Source organism: Phyllostomus discolor, chromosome 15, assembly GCF_004126475.2.
Source record: "Phyllostomus discolor isolate MPI-MPIP mPhyDis1 chromosome 15, mPhyDis1.pri.v3, whole genome shotgun sequence".
In the NCBI taxonomy this organism is placed as follows: domain Eukaryota; kingdom Metazoa; phylum Chordata; class Mammalia; order Chiroptera; family Phyllostomidae; genus Phyllostomus; species Phyllostomus discolor.
In genome coordinates this window covers 10,226,526-10,245,815 of record NC_040917.2, presented here as the reverse complement: position 1 = coordinate 10,245,815, position 19,290 = coordinate 10,226,526, and the positions used below count along the sequence as shown (strand labels likewise).

Below are 19,290 nucleotides of genomic sequence, written 5' to 3'. Positions count from 1 at the left end.
AATGGAAGTTGGACAGCCAAGAAGGTGAAGTAGACCCGTTCATCCAGACCAGTAGGAGGAGCGGAGAGGAGCAGCTGGGCGCAGGTCGTGGTGCACGGAGTGCAGGGTGAGCTGGGCGCCTAAGGCAACTGGGAGTGCGTAAGCCATCCAGGGCACGCAAGATCGCAGCGGGTAGACCCCGAGTACGCAAGCGGCAGCTGGCGGACCCAGTGAGGCTGCAATTGTGGACCAGGGCGGAGTGTGCAGTCCATGATGCCAGGGAAGGGACTGAGATCCCAGGAGAGCGGGGCTGCCACCATTGTTCCCTCCTGCCCCTGCCCCCACATACAACATCACAATCTAGCAACTGGGGTGCCCAGCCCCGGTGAACACCTAAGGCTCTGCCCCTCACCATAACAGGAGCGACCAGATCAAAAAAAAAAGAGAGAGAGAGAGAGAGAGATGGCTCAAATAGAAGAACAAATCAGTGCCCCAGAACTCATCCTTTTGAGTGACTAAGAAATAGCTAACCTATCAGATGCACAGTTCAAAACACTGGTGATCAGGAAGCTCACAGAATTGGTTGATTTTGGGCGCAAATTACATGAAAAAATGCAGGTTACCATAAAAGAGATGAAAGAAGATGCACGGAGAACCAATAGTGATGGGAAGGAAACTGGGACTCAAAACAATAGAGTGGACCAGAAGGAAGAAAAAAAAAAACAAACAGGAAAGAATGAAGAAATAAGAATTCAAAAAAACAAGGAGAAACTTAGGAACCTCCAGGACATCTTTAAACGTTCCAACATCCGAATTATAAGGGTACCAGAAGGGGAAGAGGAAAAGCAACAGATTGAGCACGTATTTGAACAAATAATAAAGGAGAACTTCCCCATTCTGGCAAAGGAAATAGACTTCCAGGAAATCCAGGAAGCTCAGAGAGCCCCAAAGAAGTTGGACCCAAGAAGAAACACACCAAGGCACATCATAATTACATTAGCCAAGGTAAAAACAAAGGAGAGAATCCTAGAAGCAGCAAGAGATAAGGGGACAGTAACCTACAAAGGAGTTCCCATCAGACTGTCAGCTGATTTCTCAAAAGAGACCTTACAGGCAAGAAGGGGCTAGAAAGAAATATTCCAAGTCATGAAAGATAAGGACCTATAACCCAGATTGCTCTATCCAGCAAAGCTTTCATTCAGAATGGAAGGGCAGATAAAGTGCTTATCAGATAAGGTCAAGTTAAAGGAGTTCATCATCACCAAGCCCTTATTTTATGAAATGTTAAAGGGACTTATCTAAGAAAAGAAGATAAAGAAAAATCATGTCTAGTAAAAGGACAGCAAACTCACAATTATTAACAACCACACCTAAAGCAAAACCAAAAAAAACTAAGCAAACAACTAGAACAGGAACAGAACCACAGAAATGGAGATCACATGGAGGGGTAGCAACAGGGGAGTGGGAGGAGGAGAGAGGGGGAAAAGGTACAGAGAATAAGTAGCATAGATGGTAGGTTGAAAATAGGTAGGGGGAGGGTAAGAATAGTACGGGAAATGTAGAAGCTAAAGAACTTATAAGTATGACACATGGACATGACTAAAGGGGGGGGATATGGGTGGGAGAGGGTGTACAGGGTGGAGGGGAGTGAAGGGGGAAAATGGGACAACTGTAATAGCATAATTAATAAAATATATTTAAAAAAAAGAAATGGGTTGGGATAAGTATTAGACAGTCAGGGGCCCAGAATCTGAGGGACCTTTGGGAAAGCAGAGAAAGGAGGAATATGCAGAGTAGCTATGCAGATGTAGAATGTCCGGGAGATGATAGAAAACTGCCCTTTTCATCTGGAAACTTAGAGAATAAGGTGGGAACTGGAAGGATTAGGATGGTCATTAAGTGATGTAAACATCTCTGCCTGGGACATGCCCCGGGGACATCCACACTGCGGGTGACCCTGGATGACCCTGGATGTTTACCGTGGGAGGGACCTGGTCTTTCACCAGATGGGGAAACAGGTTTTTCAGAGGCAGTGACAACCCCACCAGACGTGGTGGCCATGCCAACCCAAACCATCTTCAGCCACGTGGCTGGTAGAACAGAAGGCAGCGTGGCTTTGACACAGAAATGTGACCTTTAATAGCATGGACTCCAGAGCACCTTGAGGAAGCAAGTGAGGGCAGCAGGAGGAAGGGCGAGATTTCCCGTTGGCTTCACCAGCCAAGTCAATATTTGGCTAGAGTGAAGATCAAGTGAGACTAAAAACAACGTCTTCACGTGTTCTTTTGTTATTTTGTTTCCCCATGCGTCTGTCCATCCATCCGTCTGTCCTCTCATGTATCCATTCTTATGTGTATTGACCATTCAGTTTGTGTCTTGGTTCTCTGGAGAAGAAACACATTTTTTCAACTTATAACAGTATGTGTTTTCCAGTAGTCGTTGCCACAGTATTCTGTTTCTGGAGGATGTTACCACACCCGTCAAGGAGCAGAGAGCTGACCATGGATGGGGATGAAAGTCACACAGTTGACACATGGTAAAACTGCAGCTAAGTTCAAGTTGGCCAGTCTGTGTATGCCCTTTGGGTCCCATCTCCTAAAACGGTTTACCTTAACTTCTCCTGAAGTCAGTAGCTCTCTCTCCTGACCCTAAGCGGTTGTTGGTTCTTTTGATAAGAGTCTTTGTTGTTCCTAAGCTTACCTGAAATAACCCCAAAGAAAATTACATTATACTATCTCTGTAATTTAAAAAATAAGTTAGACAAAGTACTTTTTTGTAAACATCTATATTAACCTCATGTTGTAATCATAAGAATTAGACTATGGGCACTTAAGCAAAAATGTTTTTGTCTGGACATAAATGAACATTTAAAAACAGAATTTGAATTATTAGATATACCATAATTATCAATAGGTAATATATATTGTTTTTTATATATGTGTGTGTATATATATATAACATTAAATACATTCTCAATATGTAACACCAACAAAATGCAATACTCTATAAGTAGCATTGTCCACATTGTTATGGGCTGAATTGTGCCTCCCAAAATTCGTGTACTAAAGTCCTAACCTCTAGGACCTCAGAATGCCACAGTATTTGGAGATAGGGTCCATAAAGAGATAAGTTACAGTGAGCTCATTAGAGTGGCCCTAATTCACTACGACTGGTGTCCTTATAAGAAGAGGAGGTTAGGACACAGCCATGGGCAGAGAAAGACCATGGAGGAAAGAGGGAGAAAATGGCCATCTAAATGTCAAGAAGAGAGGCTGGGAAGGAATCAAGCCTACTGACGCCTTGACCTTGGATTTCTGTCCTCCAGAATGGTGAGAAGAGAAACATCCGTTGTTAAGCCCCCAGTCAGTGATGTTTTGTTATGACAGCCCCAGCAAACCGATCCACTCATTTTGCAAACGAGGGGAGCTGAGGCTAGAGAAGGACAATGACTCGCCCCAACGTGTGGCACTAGCAGGCTCGGGTGTGAGCTCGCCTGACTGGGGAGCCACCTCCTGGCCCCCGCTGCCAACAGAATATGATCCAGGGAAATAAAGAAGCAGTAACTAGCGCTTCCCTGTAATGAAGTCACGTTATACCCCGCCTCTTCCCACCTCCCACCCCACAATCCTCTTCGTAGTCTTTTTCGGGTTGCAGAGCAGCCCTCTGCTCCCTCCACGTCCTCTCTGCCCCTGGACTCCCACCACGGGCTGTGAGAATTTAATCGTGCCCTGGGCTCCCAAATCAGTAACTATCAGAGCGTTGCAGGTAATTCAGAGGATCCGAGAGAACGTTTTTCTTCCTCAGACACACTGGTCATAAATAAAACGTTTTAGTATGTACTCTTAAAAGGAAATTGATGATTGGCGTTTCACGGCTAGTAGAAGTAGAGCTCTTTCGTTCTAGTAAGCTTGGAACACACGTGGGCTTTGTCAGGCAAAACAACCTCGGGCCGGTCTGTTTACCGACCCAGCCAGCTCAGTGTCCAGGCCCAGTGGGTGTGATGGACAAAGAAAACCAACTGTTTGGTTCAGGGCCATGCACCGAGGACACACCCCCAGAGCCGCCCCGACTTCCTTTGTCGCACCCTTGGCTATCGCCCCCTCACTGAAACTCAACCCGGCCCCAGAAACCAGTGAGGCAATCGGTCTGTAAGTAGGGTAGCCACAGTGCCATATCGGGTTCATTATTGGCCACCTTGTAAACAAAGGACACAAGGATTGCTTCAGATTCAAAAGGGGCCAGATGGCCAACTGTGCGGTCAGGCGGTAGGCACCTGATAAGGTAGCTCTTACTCATACAGGTGGTGCATTTGGCTGCTACGTTTCCATTTCTCCCTGCCCAGCCTCTGACATTTGGCTTTACTTCGTATTTCTAGCTTTCTATTTGTATTAAGTGTATTGGGGTGACACTGGCCCCTAGGGGCATATAGGTCGTGGGTGTGCCTTTCAATGATGCTTGATCTGTGTATGGCATTGTGTGCCCATTTCTAGCTTTTAAATGTCTTTTTCACTTAACATTGGAGTCCGAGAGTTCACCCATGGGTCTCTCCTCTTCCTCGTCTACACTCCTCGCCCGGTCACCTAACCCCCTTTCACCCTTCGTGCACGAGCTGATGAAACGCTACCTCACATCTCTGACCCGCACCCTTTTCTGAACTCCGGGCTTACGTGTATATATTCAACTGTCTCCCCAATATTTCCTTGTGGACACCTCACAGGCCACTTCAACTTCCTGTGTAACAAACTGAATATCTAGTCTTCCTCCCAGAACCTGCGACTTGCTGGAATTTTCCTTATCCCAATTAACGACAATTTTGGTTTGTCATGCCATGATCCTTGGAATTGGCTTGCCTCCTCACATATCCCGAAACCCAAGACCCAACGCACCAGGTGGGTGGTGCTGGCTCCACCTTCAAGGCGTGTCCTACACCCAACTTCTTCTCACCGCCACCTCTGCTACTCCTGGTCGAGTCCCTTCCCTCTCTGGCCAGGAACCTTCATCTCCTTCATCTCTTAACTGGTCTCCCTGCTCCCCTTGCCCTGACAGTGGCTTTTCATCCACAGCCCCGGGGGATCCTGGGAGCTTGAGTCAGATAATGTTACTAACCAATCACTTCCAGGGGCTCCCAGGCTCATGCAGAATTGGCGCCATCTCTGCTGTGACTTATGTTCACTTATGACTTACTCTTCCCCTTGCTAAACTTTCCCTGGAACATGAGGCTCCCTGCCGGTTCGCCAGCCTGCTGATAAAGCCTCGCCCGCAGGGTCTTCTGGGAACACAGGTTTGGTTTTGAGCAGTCTGCTCACCTGTCTGAAGGAAGGATGCTCAGATTTCCCCATCCAGAAGACTGCTCTCGGGCATCCTCTGACTTTCTTTTCAAATCCTCAACTGAGGATTTGCTTTCACTGATTTTAGAGAAAGAGAAAGGGAGAGAGAAAGAAACATTGATCAGTTGCCTCCCGTACGTGCCCCAACTGGGGATCAAACCCACACTCTAAGGGTGTGCCCTAACCAGGAATCGAACCCGAGACCCTTTGGTGCACGGGTCAACGCTCCAACCCACTGAGCCACCGACCACGGCAGGCATCTTCTGACTTTTGATTGCACTTTGCACATCCCAGTACCCATCATACCCTGTCTTGGACTATGGTTATTTTGCAAATATTTTCTCTCTTACTAGCACTCTGAACTCCTTGGTGTCGGCTCCAAGCATGTCTGTGCGGATCTCCCTCATTCTTGCTTAGTCACGCTAAGTTCAGGAGTCGGATCCCTCTATTCGGTAACGCAGCTGACAACTGGACTCCTTCCCTTCCGAAGCAAAGCCAAGGTCGCGATTTCCTTCAATGTGCAGAAGCAGTGCTCCCCTTCTAAGACATTGTTCCAGGATGCATATGACAGAAAATGGGCCTTCTGAGACACTATTTCTTCTCAGAGAGGGACTCAGGCTGCTTTGCAAGGCATTCAGACGTGTACACGTGCATTCAAAGTGTTTTGCTGCCATCGCAAACCCAGTGATGGATTCGGACAACTCAAGGGATGTGGAAACTCCTTTGTCCTCCCATTGAAGGATGGTGGGTGCGTCCCTGCCCTTAACTGGAAAGATGGAGAAAAGAGAGATGGCTGCCGTTTCTGGAAGGGAGTAGGAGAGTCCTGTCATTTCCTAATTGCTGGCCGGGGTGGTCACAGTTGTTGGGAAATGATTATGTGGCCAGTTCTTATCTTCGTAGGGTGGCTGACAAATTACAGAAGGTCATGGTGTTGCAATAGCTACAAGGGGTCTCTAAAGAGTTCTTATCGTCTGCAAGGGTTTGGGCGGCTGGAAAATGTTGGGCCTGGGGAGTCTCTGGGATGTGTGCCGGGGTTGGAAGGGTTGGAAGTTGGAAGCGTATCTGTTGCCTCCAAGGAGGCTTTTCCATCAGAAGGGTCAGAACAGCTGGGGCAGGGGTGGCAGGGGGCGGGGGAGCAAAGCAGGAAGCGGCCTGTCTCATCCAAAAGGGGTGGCAGAGCTGCAACAGCTGGGAACACCCAGAGCAGGGGGGTTGAAAGAGGAAAAGAAACCGAGACTGATGCAGGGAAAGGGGCCAGCCGGGTAGCCCCGCCACCTTGCCCGGCATCTGATTTCAACGTCAGCAGCGACTCCAGCGCCCCATCTCGTGCACGAACTGACCGCGCCCCTCCAAGGGCCCTAGCTCCAGCTTTCATTTTTCTCCAGGAGCTCACAAATCTATTGCTGATGGCCTCTTTTGTAATAACACTGCGGGACCCATTCAGTTTGTTAAAAATACTAAAATGCCTACAAATAGCCCTTGTGGACAATGATACACAAATTCACAACAAACGCTGGAGACGTCAGTGACGCGCAGTACCAGTTCACGGCATGGGAAAGATTTGTAGAGATAGGATTCTGCTCAACCACGTCATGTCTAAGTCTTACTGTGAGAGTGCTCTAGAATCGTCCCTTGGGTGGGTCGTGCGTGCCCTCCTGTCGAAGTCAAGCCTGAATTGTGGTAGGTGCGTCGTCGGTGGGTGGGGTTGACCCCCAGGCTGACCGGTTGTGAGGACTGACCACAGCCACAGCGGATGAGCTCCGCTGCCACCCGACGGGCGTGCCTTTTGAGGAGCTAACTGGTGGCACTCGGTGGTGGTGGGAAGCCAGGCCCTGAGCTCTCTGACCACGCAGACCACCTTTCACGGCGCCGAAGGTCAAGGAGCCGAAGTGGAGAACCTGGCCGTCGGCTTGGACCTCGCTCCCTCGGTAGGAGATGGAACTTTTGATGCCAGAGAACTTGAACGGTGTTTATGGGAATAGGTCAAAATCAACGGAAAAAACCGGGAACCTTAGGACTGTTGTTCCCATGGAATGCTTCAGGAACAAAAGCACAGTGGTTTCCGAGAAACAGTTCTCGAAAAGATACTGGAAGTCGCTTACCAGGAAATGCCTGGCGGAGAACAGTCTTCGTGGTTGGCTCTGTGTGGTTGCACCTGACAAGGACACTTGTGAACGTCCTTGCTTCCGGATTAGTCAAGATGAAGATGAACCTGAACCTGAGGACTAGGGAAGAGCCCTCTAAGGGCTCTGCTTACTAATAAAGCAGACGCGTGCACAAGAGAAAGTAATGTCTGCACAAGGACTTTTAGCTTATCAGTGAGTCTCAAACACAGCACTCGGGGAAGCCAGGCGCTGGGTGTGTTGGTTCTGGGGCTCCTTGGGAGGGGCGCGGGTGTAGTCCAAGTTCAGCCGCTGCCTGTGCTGGGTGTGGGCCACGTGTCAGGAGCTACGAGGCAATTCATGGCTGGTAGCTGCCTGTGCTGGCTCTGAAGGCACATGAGAGAGGCCATACCGTGAGCTGAGGTCAGCAGCCGCCAGTGCCAGGCCTGCAGCCACTCAGCAAGAAGCAAAGGGCACGCCAAGGCTGGCCACTGCCTGCCTGGGGCCTGTGAACCTTTGAGAGTTTTAGGGAAGTCTGCACGGGCTGAGGCCAGCTGCCTGCGAGGAAGGGCCCCTGAAAGAGAGGCAGGGGGTGCACCAGGTGGGTGGGGCGGGGTCTCAGGTTGCCACCAGGGTGGGCAGACTCAGATCTGGAGCTTTCCTGTGCCTGCAGGTTGTACGGTGAGAAGGCTCAACCCAGGAACAGTGGTGGCTGCCTCTCCAGTCCTTGTCTTGAAGCCACACAATTCAGTTTCTCCCTCTTATGTCTTTGGTGCCTTTTGAGCTGATGTCTCTTTGCCAGGGCTTAGGGTGAGTGTTTGTGAGCCAGTGAGTCTGTGTGTGGGACCTTTAAGAGGACACCTGGGTTTCCAGAAGCCCTCCAGCTCACCTGGATGGAATCCCTACTGATTTTTGATGCCAGATGTTGTGGGGAGCCCTCTTCCTGGCATAGGGAGAGGACTCCCCACAGCTCCCCAGTCTGGTTGGGGCTGGAACCCCTCATTCCTGAGGAGGGACCTCCACAGAGGAGTTCACACTCCTGATTCTGAACTGCTTGCTACGTGTGGGTGTGGGACCCGCCTGTTTTGCATGTCCGCCCCTCCTACCAGCCTCCGCGTGCTTCCTCTTCATATCCTTAGCTGTAGGAGCTCCGTTCAGCTGTCTTCACAGAGCTCTCGAGGGTGATCGCTCTATAATCTAGCTGTACTTTCGGTGTGGTTCTGGGAGGAGGTGAGCACAGCCTGTACCTACTCTGCCATCTTCACCAGACATTATCATGTAATACATCTTAAAAGAGAGCAGAGTGGTGTTGAGGATTAATTGCTGTAAGAAGTAGTCCAACTTCATTCATGCATTCTAAACATATTTTAGAAATGCCTAAAAATAAAAACAGCACCCTACTACTATTTGCCCCGCACGATTCCAGGGGTGGGTTATAGGGGTGAACACAACCCGGCCCCCGAGGAACCTCTGCGGTTGGCACTCTGCTCTTCCAGGCCACCTCCCCACTCTGGACTTGAAGGAGCTGCCACGCAGGGCAGCGTGAGGTCCGCTTTCCTCCGTGGCTCGCAGAAGATTACTATAAATCGGGGGAGCATGAGCTCTGGGCATTTTGGAGAAGGCTGCAGGGGGGTGATGAAATCGAATGTAGAAAGATGAACCCGAATGAGTGGGGATGGGATGAAATTCAACATAAAAAGCACAGCATCTAAAGAAGAAAATAAAGCAAGAACACGAACTTAACACCTGGCCAGAGGAGATGTAGAACTAAAGTGTGTAGATCCTGAAGCTTATCAAATTTGGGGGAATCCTGTAATAGACAGAATAAAAACTTAAGAATGGAAAATTAGGTACAAATATATATATATATATATATGTATATATATTAAAAAGGAGAACTACATCATAACAAGCTACAAAATTTACACAAACAATACAAACTTCAAAAATTCCACAAGGAAACATTTTAATAAACTGCGTGACACACCTTGATAAAACTGATCTTTTCTACACCTTTCAACTGCACTCCCCCCACCACTTCACTGAGGTACAGTTGACAATTCAAAGCTGCATATATTTAAGATGTACCACTTGATGATTTCACATGTGTATGTACTGTGAAACATTCACCCCAATCCAGGTAATTCACATACCCAGCACCTCACATCTCCTCGTGTGTGTGTGTGTGTGTGTGTGTGTGTGTATTGAAAACACTTAAGATCTACCCTGCTAGCAAATTTCAAGGATACACTATACCACAGTTAACTACAGCCCCATTATTATACAGTAAATCGCCAAATGTTATTTTGCACAACTGAAACTGTATGCCCCTTGAACACCTCCTCAAACTGCCCTTGCTGCACACCCTTTGACCCCTTCTTCAATTCTGTAATTTTGCAATGCGTCTCCTCCGTGTAAAGTCTCCTTTGGCACCCGGCCCAGGAGACTTTGTGTCTCAACCAGGCTCGGAGAAGTGTCCCTGTTTTCTGAATGGACTGTCGCCTACATGTAAGAGGAGGTAGACAGGAAGTCGTCAAACAGAAATGGACTTTTTTCTTTCCAGATAATATTGTCACCACATTGCATTTAGGTCAATGGAGGAATTGGGGCCATAAAGAAATGTACTGTTTTATGGCCTGGGAAAGAGGAAGTCAAATATGCATGAACAATGAACTTGCCATCCTTTGCTCCCCAAAAGAATACATTATTTTAGAAGAAAAAAATCACACGATGACTTTTAAAACAAAATTACACGATGGACTTTTTTTTTTAGTTGCTTGTTAATTCCGTCTCCTTCAGACCACATGTTCCCACCAGACACTGAGTTCATCCCACCCCACCCCCCACCTTAGTTAGAGCGCTGTGGCCCGTGACGGACCCCGCAGCCCGGGCTCTGATAGGGAAGCGGAGGTGGGGGCGAGGGGGATGAGCGGCGGAGGTAACAGGAGGAACCTCAAGCTTCCCGCCCACGTGGGCGCAGTGAGGCGGAACCACCCGGGTCAGTCCAGAGGTGGTGTGGCTCTCGCGTGCAGGGGAGGAGAAACCTGCCTTCAGACAGCGCGGCTCCTTCAAGCGCCGCACCCGGGAGCAGTATTCGCGGGGTGGAGTCCGTCCCGGGAGCGGGTGTTCCGAGTCCCACGAGTCAGCGCCAGCGGTCTCCGCCTGCCAGGCGCGGCACCGCCTCCGGAGCGGGTGCAGGCCCCCGGCGTGCAGGAGGGGGGCGCTGTGGCCTCGGCGCGGGGACTGAGCCTGCGAGCCAGACCCGCCTCCTTCCCCTCCCCTCCCGCCCCCCACGCGTCGTGTCGCCGGAAAGCCGGGAGGAGACAGAGCTCTCAGGCTCCACAGCGCTCGGCCCGCAGTCCTCCGATCGCGCGGAGCAGAGCCGGGTGGCTACGCCAGAGCACTGACCGCGATCCTCCCCCGCCGCCTTTGTCTGCGAGCCGAGCGGCCTGGAACCGCGGCTTTCGGGGGCGGGGGACGCGCCCGCAGCGGTCGGTGACAGCTCCTCCTTCCCGGTGGGCTCCGGGACGGAGGGGCGTTTGTGCCGGGCCCTGCTCGCCCGCGCCTGCACATCCAAGAGCTCGGACCGATGCCCCCACAGCAGGGGGACCCCGCATTCCCCGGCCGCTGCGAGGCGCCGCCTGTGCCGCCCCGCCGGGAGCGCGGGGGGCGTGGGGGGCGCGGGCCCGGGGCGTCTGGGGGCCGGGGGCGCGCGGGCGGCGCGGAAGGGCGCGGCATCAAGTGCGTGCTGGTCGGCGACGGCGCGGTGGGCAAGACCAGCCTGGTGGTGAGCTACACCACCAACGGCTACCCCACCGAGTACATCCCCACCGCCTTCGACAACTTCTCGGGTGAGCGGGCCCGGGGGGCGGGGGCTGGCGGGGAGGGCGCGGGGCCACCGTCCGCGGACGCGGTGCTGACCGACCCCGTGGGGAGAGGAGGGAGGGCGGCGCGATGGTCCGGAGGACGCCAGGGGGCTGCCGAACCGCGGGCCCGGCTCCATCTGGGAATCGATCGGACCAAGTGCCGAGTGCGGGACAGCCCCCGAGCCTCGGGGGCCCGGCGAGCGTGGAGAGAATGGAGAACCCTAAAACCAGAGCCCGAGGGGGTGGGAACGGGAGTCAGAGCCTGAGCCAGAGAAAAAGGGCAGAGCGGGAATCAAACAGGTCGAGTTCAGGTTGCCTGGTCAGTTCGCTTCGGAGAGAAAGTTGCGTCAGGTCGACGTACGCTGGCGCTGCTGCTGAGTTTCACAAGGAAGGTGACGCGCAGGTGCCATTACCTGTGGCCTTTAGTGTCAGTCCCTTTCCTTTATACGACTCCTCTCGAAAGGGCTTCTCCGCTTTAAAGAGCCGCGGAGACAGCAAAAAAATAGTTGATTTAGTGGAAATAGTACTATCGGCCCTAGTGAAGGCGCAGGTTCGGATTAAGCCTGCAGAGTAAACGTGATTTCTTTCTTCTGAGTCCCCCTCCACTACCCGGCTGCCCCCACTTCCCCTGCCTCCCTTGGCTGGTTCTGATTCTTAGTATCTTTCACTATCTCTTCGAGCTATTTGAAGCTCTTATATCCGGGGTGCTATTTCATTTGGTTTGGTGGACACAAAGATAAAAGAATCCTTTATCTTGATTTTTCAGGTCTTTTTTGAAATCTACGAAAAAGTTAAAATCCCACGGAAGCTAGTGTGAATCTCTCTCTCTCTCTCTCTCTCTCACACACACACACACACACACACACACACATGCTATTCCATCTCTTAGAAAGTCATAACAGCAAGGACTTGTTTCTTCCATCTGGAAGTTACCTGGATAAGCTGTGCTATGCTGATGGGGTTCCCACGTAAATAGCATTGTTTTCCTACCTTTTTTTTTGTTCCACTGACTAGTATAAATACGCATAAACAATCTAGAAAGTTATATTGAGACAGAACTGACTGTTTAATTCAAGTAGGACCTTCCAAGCCAGGCCCCATGCGGGTCCCTCCCCAAAGACCCCCTCCCGGTGGAGAGGTGGGCATGCCTGCTTTCTTCTCCCCTTCCTTTCCTTAATCCCCGCTTCGAGCGGACACGGAGAGATAAGCAGTGCCCTCTTTTATAAACAGGACAATGCAGGCAGCCAGTGTTTGCACATGCTCTCAAAACAAGCTACAATTTTATGATAAACCCTGAAGTCTCGGCGTGTTTCCCAAGGGAAAACAATCGTGTGTGAGGTTTTCCACTGATTTAAAGCCGAAAGGCTGGTTCCCACTTACCACCCCCTTCCCCTCACCGGGGTTGTTTTCAGGTCTTTTGAAACTAGTGCGGCAGGAAAATAAATCTTCTGCACCAGGAGGCAAACCCAGGCCCTCCTGGGGCCCATCAAAGGCGCGGGGATTTGCTGCCTCATCTGTAGCGGTGGCGGGGTGGGGGGGATTGTCAGCCCTGGAGACGGGTTTACAAAAATGCCTCCTTGTTTTAAGCAAGTTCCTACCTCCCCAGATTAGGATCGGGAGGGTTCTGGGTGAGAATGCTGGTGCAGGCTGCAACTATTGCTCTTTGGAGAGTGACGAAGAGACATGCCCCTGACCGTGGTTTTGGTCTTGTTTTTAAGCTGTGGTGTCTGTGGATGGGCGGCCGGTGAGACTCCAGCTCTGTGACACTGCAGGACAGGTCAGTATCACGTCGCTGTGCACTGTCGGGAAAGGGGACGGCCTTGGAAAGGTCTCCAGACCACCTTCCTCAATAACTGGGTAGTTCTGCAGCCAGATGAAGCAGCCCCGCCCCCGCCACTGGCCCCTCTCTCCCGGGCTGGGGTGGGGGGAAGCTGCCCCACACTCATAAAATGGGGTGTGGCCAGCTTGGCAGGGGCAGGAAAGTAGGTCAAGAGCAGTTCTTATCTCACAAGAGTTTCTGATCTTATTTAGTTTCTGGTTTTCATTAAAAAGCTATCAATGATGCTTTGTAATCATTGCTCCAAGTAAGTTGGTAATACCTTCTACTCAATTTATGAAAGGTCAGGAAGACAAATGTTTAAGACATTTACTCAAGAAACAGAGGGAGCTTCTGTCAGTAAGTGTTACCAGCTCCTTTCCTGCACTGTGGTTTGGCTCCCAGGGGCTACTGCTGGCTGTCCCCTGAAGTAGAGATGTGGGGGTCGGAGCCGTCCTGAGCTGGCCGAATCACTGAGCTGGAGCGCAGTCTCTCACACAGTGAATATTTGATTCTTGTTTCGAGGGCCAGGCGCTTGGACCAGGCAGCCAGGGAGTGACAGGGAGGACACGGGAGTGAAGTCAAGTCCCAAGAGCCCCAGGGCCCGTCATCACCCAACACCCCCACCCCCACCCCCAGCACGGAGCCCCAGTCACTGACGTTTCTGTTCTCCGTAGAACCCGCTGCCCTCTCTTGAGTCTGCCTGAGTGACACTGTAGGTTATTACAAATGCCTGAGAGCCAGGGAAAGTGCCGGTGGCTGCTTTGGAGGCAGGTAAATTTCCTGCCTCACTTTCCGGGCTGTTGTCCCATGACCATTAGCTTTTGAGAAGTTGGCTTCGCGTGTGCCCCGGGCCTCAGCCAAGCCGGGGCTGCCACACTGCGCCCCCACTGACTCTGGGGCAGCCGATTCGGAGCTTTGTTTATCAAACCTGAAGGCAACACATCCCGGGCAGCCCGGTTCCGCAGCTGAATGCCTTGGCGGTGGCCACAGCATCCTGAGTGGTCACCCAGCCTCCCTTGTTGTTGTGGCCTTACCCCAGCCCTGGAGCACGGCAGCTTCCCTTTCACCAGGAGCAGAAATAAACCAATAAATAGTGGCCTCCCCGCTGAAGCAAGAAGGGGCAACTTCTTGCCTGGGAATAATAGTAATAGCCTAGTAATTAGGAATAAACCGGAAGATAGAAAAACACAAGAAACCAAAAGACATGGTTATCAGGGGCCCTTTAGGGTCAAGCCAAGCAGCGCTGTGCACACCCAGCCCATCACCTGTGATGCGCTGGTTCTCCTGGGCAGGGGTGCACCCCTGGTGTCTGCACACATCTGGCACACAGTAGGGCGTGATCACCATAAATGAATGCCTTGGTAGGTTCTGAGGACACAGACTTAGTCATGGGCATGTCCCTCAGCACACTTACAGTCTGTAGGGAAGATGAACCAGTTCGTGGAACTTGTGAAAGAAATCAGAGAAGTTATGTAAATAGGAAAGCGACGTTGGCTGGAGGTGTGGGACGGGTGGATCCAGGAGGAAAACCTCAGAGCAGTTGGGAAAACGGAATAGGGCTTTTACTAGGAAAAAAAGAAAAACTGTAGAAATGATCCTGAATTTTCAAGGAAGAGTGATTTTTTTTCTTATCATGGGCTGTTTAAAAGTCAGAGAAACGCAAGAATCATTTTAGAAATATTTTCATGAAAGATGTTTGTATTTAAAGATTAGAGTTTGGGTGCTAAGTGGGTAAGCTTTGGGTTATTTGGAATTAATTTTTCTCATCTCCCAGCAATGTTTTCATTGCAATTTAGTATATTTCTTGCTTGATGTGCTGGTTAGCAAAGTATATCCGATTACAGAATGAATGAAGCTACTATCTAAAGATTTGTAGAAAACCAACTCTAAAAACTCCCTATGAAAAATACACAGCTGAAAAGATAAAGGTTATTTTTTTTTCCTGCTCCCAAGTATCAATCAGTGTTGGTTTTGACTATTAGCAAAGCTGGCCACGATCCTTGTCTAAGTCCTTACGCCAGAGCTGAAAAACTACCTTTTAAGGAACTTGATTTGACTCCAGCCACATTGACTTAGTGTTGACTCAGCCAGTGGAACTCCCCTCCTCCAGGCAGTCCTCCTGATAGCGTCCTGGTTTGCAGTGACTCAAGCCATCTCCACTTCCCCCTGCGGCAGAATGTGAGCACAGGCAGAATGTGAGCACCTGGGGCCCCAGGGCAGCTTTCACAGAGAAGCTCAGAGCAAGAACACAGCTCCCCTGGCTGGATAAATCACTAACGTTGCTTCTTGCACCTTTGGGTTTTCTTGGGAGGGAGGGCACGTGAGTCTATAAGATGTTAAAAGGAGTTTTTAATGCTGCACTCACAGTCTCACCAAGTGAAAATTGATCGGAGACTGCGCACTTTGAGAAATCCGCCTTTGGTATGAGAGAAAGGGGTATCACCGTAATAAGACCACTTCATTGTGGCGTTGCCAATTGGAGCTGAAAATTCTTCAGCCTTTTGACCCATGAGGCACTTGGGAAAATCTTTATACTGAAAAAAAATAATAAAAAATCAGACTGCAGCTTGACCGACACTACTCTCCCGCTCCCTGCCCGCCTACCCCCGAACCAGATCCTCCTGGCAGACCTGGCCCAGGCATGCAGATGCCCGGGCGGGAGGGCACTTGGCCATTGGTCTCAGCGCGCATCTGCGTGTTTATTCCAGCAAATATCTAACTAAGGTGTCTGGTCGGGCAGTGAGCAGGAGGGCTTCATTTCTGCTTCGCTTCCCGAACCCCTCAGAACCTGAAGAGGTCTGGGCAGCCAGATTTCCAAAGCCCTGTCGGAAGGCCTGGCCCCTGGGCCTGCTTTCTTTTTATGGGTAACACAACCTCAGATTCCAGCCCGGCAAAGGGTGACGGCCTCCCCGAGGTGCGCTGGTGCAGCTGCCCGAGGGAGCTGACCTCACCCGGGGCTCGGTTTTATGCTCCTTCCTTCGAGGCCCCGGAGAACAGAGAGACGTTTCATGAATAGGGCTGCCAGGCCGGGCCGTCATCTACCTGCTGGAGTTTCTGTGTTTGTTCTTTCAGCACAAAGTTGGCACCGAGAAACCCAAGTCCTTCTTTTCTGACTCTTGCTTCTGGAAGGCTGACGAGGGGCAGTGGCGTTCCGAAATGCCACAGTCACTCCTGATCCCATCAGCCGGTCGACTTTAGTATTGTGGGGTGGTGGTTGCGCTGCAGTGGCAATAACAAGCCTCAGGCGAAGAAAGTGGGTTCCCATAAAACACGCCCACGTTTCCTTTACGCTTAGAAAAAATTGCACGCGGAATAATGGGCACGTGAAGCGTAGTTTGTACATAATCGGAGTGTGCCCTGAACTTTCCCTTGCCACTGGGAAATTATCTGCCACGTCACACCTGAGGATCGTTGGTACCCACAGGTAGAAATTTTAAATAGGAATGGGATGATGTAAATATTTTCCCACAAGAGAATCGAGTGGAGGCTTTCCATTAGCTGAATATAGTACCACTGGGAACTATATTAGATATGAAAATACCCTGATTGGGAGCCACGTATTTCTGCCGGAGCTCAGGCCATGTGTGTGTGTCCCCAGCCGAGTCCCTGGCCCTGCCCGGTGCCTGGGGTCCAGCACGGACTCCCCTAAGAGGACGTCTGCAGGAGTGTGACGGCTACTCCGCAGAACTACCTCTGACCTATTCCGTCTGGGTCTCTGTACCCTCCGGGCAGGTGGGCTCTCCCTCTCTCTGGCCCTGTGTCTTCCCAAAGCACCGTGAGTGGAGGCTTTAGGAAGATAAAGCTGTGTGTGGTGTTGGCAGAGAGACCAGAGCACAAGAAGTAACAGAAGGGGAAGGAAGGAGGGGGAAAGAGATGACAAGGCAAGGAGAAAGGGTGTATCAGGCAAAAACGAGGCTGTATTAACCAATACCGTAAATGATGTTGGGAGGCACAGGTTCTTCGAGCTGTCAGAGCCAGGGTCCTCAGCCCCTGCTCGGGGTCTGTCCTCGGGTCTGGTTAGCTCTGGCCTCTGTGCAGTGCGGGCCCGGTAGGCACAGTGCAGCTGGCAGGAAGCCGGCCTGGCTCACTGCTGCCGCGAGAGTGGGCAGGGCTGGATTTGCACGGAGAGGAGCCGTGTTTATAGACTGGGTCTCCCCGGGGTCGGTAGGAATCTTGGGGATCTGCATGGACACACTGTCTACGTTTCAGAAGCATAGCTCAGTTACTCTGGCCTGAAAGTTTATCTCTAAAATCCATCTAAGTACGTTTTCCATGGTAAGTTACAAGGAGGTCACATGCATTGACAGACACTTGAACACACGTGCAGCTTTTGTACATCGTGCAGCGTGGGCCCCACTTAGGTGAGCACAGCAGGGTCCCTTCTAAGACACGGGCTGTTCTTTCCATACCCAGTGGGTTTTCTATTACCTGCCAGGCCTTTTCACAAAAAAAACTTAAGCTGTTCTTTCTGCCAATGAGATGCGTTTTTAAAATCCCTTTGGGTGCTTTGGTTGCAGGATGAGTTTGACAGGCTCCGGCCTCTCTGCTACACCAACACGGACATCTTCCTGCTGTGCTTCAGTGTGGTCAGCCCCTCCTCCTTCCAGAACGTCACGGAGAAGTGGGTGCCCGAGATCCGGCGCCACTGCCCCAAGGCCCCCATCATCCTCGTCGGAACGCAGTCGGATCTCCGCGAAGATGTCAAAGTCCTCATCGAGCTGGACAAGTGCAAAGAGAAACCGGTGCCCGAAGAAGCGGCGAAGCTGTGCGCCGAGGAGATCAAAGCCGCCTCCTACATCGAGTGCTCGGCCTTGACTCAGAAAAACCTCAAAGAGGTCTTTGACGCGGCCATTGTGGCTGGCATTCAGTACTCGGACACACAGCAACAGCCAAAGAAGTCCAAAAGCAGGACTCCGGACAAAATGAAAAACCTCTCCAAGTCCTGGTGGAAGAAGTATTGCTGTTTCGTATGATGCTGGCAGGGGACCCAGAAAGACTTTTCAGATGAAATCGATATTAGGAGCTATATTAGCTTCGAGGACTCCCTGTACGGTGTGCAACCTGTTTAGAGAACCTGTGTGGGTATCCCGGGGCGGGGGGGCCTCTCCATGTATGTATTCTTTCTTGCCTTTGATTTTCCTTGTTGTTTGTCTGAGCTTAGGGATGAGACTCATATGCAACGCATTTTTGAAGTAAGTTAAGCATTTTTCATAATGTTGAAGATTTAGAGCTCTAGACCTTTGGGTTGATTTATATCTAGTAGGAGAAAGACACCTCAAATCTGGGTGTGAAGACTGAAATTTTGCTGCGTGATCACGTACAGAATGCAGTGGTCTCGTTAGCTCTCTCTTGATCATAGGCCGGCTATCCGGAGAACCACTCTTAGCTTTGAAACTCCATACTTTTTATTCTTTTTTTTAAGGAACAAAAATCAGAAAAAAATGAGAGACCTCTGCCTACGAAACCTCAAAGCAGTCACTCTGCTAATATTCGGTTGCTGAAGATTTAAAAATAACCAACACAACCAACCCACTCACTCTGTAGCACTGTGTAGACCAAAAGGAAAACATTGTTTAGTGGGATTTTTCCATTCTGAGACCATTTCTGCTGATGCTGTGTAAACATAGCCTGTACCTCGTGTGGACTAAAGCAAGTGGTAGCCGGTAGCAGACACATTTTCTTTAGGGAGTGATTCATCTCGAAATCAAAATGGATGTCAGCAGTTAGTCCACACGCACCAAATTGCCCAGGCATTAGGGAGCACCTGTCCAAATTGTTTCCAAACTTCCATCCGTACGCTGTCCCTTCTGCAAGGGTGTGAGCCCTCTTCAAAAGCCTACAGCGAATGTTTGTGGGACACAGCATGCACCTTTTTCTTTAAGTAGCCCAAACGTGCTTGTGCACACGCACACACACATACATGCATATGGCTGTATTCGCTGCCGATTCGGACGTTCAGACAGTGAATGGGGGGGAAAGGCATGGCCACAAACACAGATCGAGGGGCCCGCGGCTTCCTCTTCTGGTCGACACTTTTTGGAACAGATTTGTTTTTGATCACACGCAGTGACTTTCAGGGTATCTGAACACATTTTTGAGACCATCTTAAAACAAAACATGAACATCTCTCAGAACCTGTTTTAAACTCTGTTGAAACAACCAGTTGAGTCCACAGTCTTACAGGGAGGTGACAGGGA

At 50.7% G+C, this 19,290-nt stretch overlaps 1 protein-coding gene and 1 pseudogene across 1 annotated transcript; both read left to right on the top strand.

The window, feature by feature from the left end:
- The first annotated feature begins 6,856 nt into the window (after positions 1 to 6,856).
- Positions 6,857 to 7,782, top strand: LOC114512454 (annotated as a pseudogene).
- A 2,766-nt stretch (positions 7,783 to 10,548) lies between these two features.
- Positions 10,549 to 19,245, top strand: RHOU (ras homolog family member U). Its single transcript, XM_028531394.2, has 3 exons — positions 10,549 to 11,259; positions 12,993 to 13,051; positions 17,611 to 19,245. The coding sequence occupies exons 1-3, from the start codon at positions 10,998 to 11,000 to the stop codon at positions 18,064 to 18,066; spliced, it is 777 nt and encodes a 258-aa protein (XP_028387195.1). The 5' UTR covers positions 10,549 to 10,997; the 3' UTR covers positions 18,067 to 19,245.
- Positions 19,246 to 19,290: the final 45 nt, after the last annotated feature.

Coding starts and splice junctions, on each gene's coding strand:
- RHOU (XM_028531394.2), top strand. CDS start 10,998: ATGCCCCCACAGCAGGGGGACCCCGCATTCCCCGGCCGCTGCGAGGCG. Junction 11,260..12,992: donor CGCCTTCGACAACTTCTCGG/GTGAGCGGGCCC, acceptor CTTGTTTTTAAG/CTGTGGTGTCTGTGGATGGG. Junction 13,052..17,610: donor TCTGTGACACTGCAGGACAG/GTCAGTATCACG, acceptor CTTTGGTTGCAG/GATGAGTTTGACAGGCTCCG.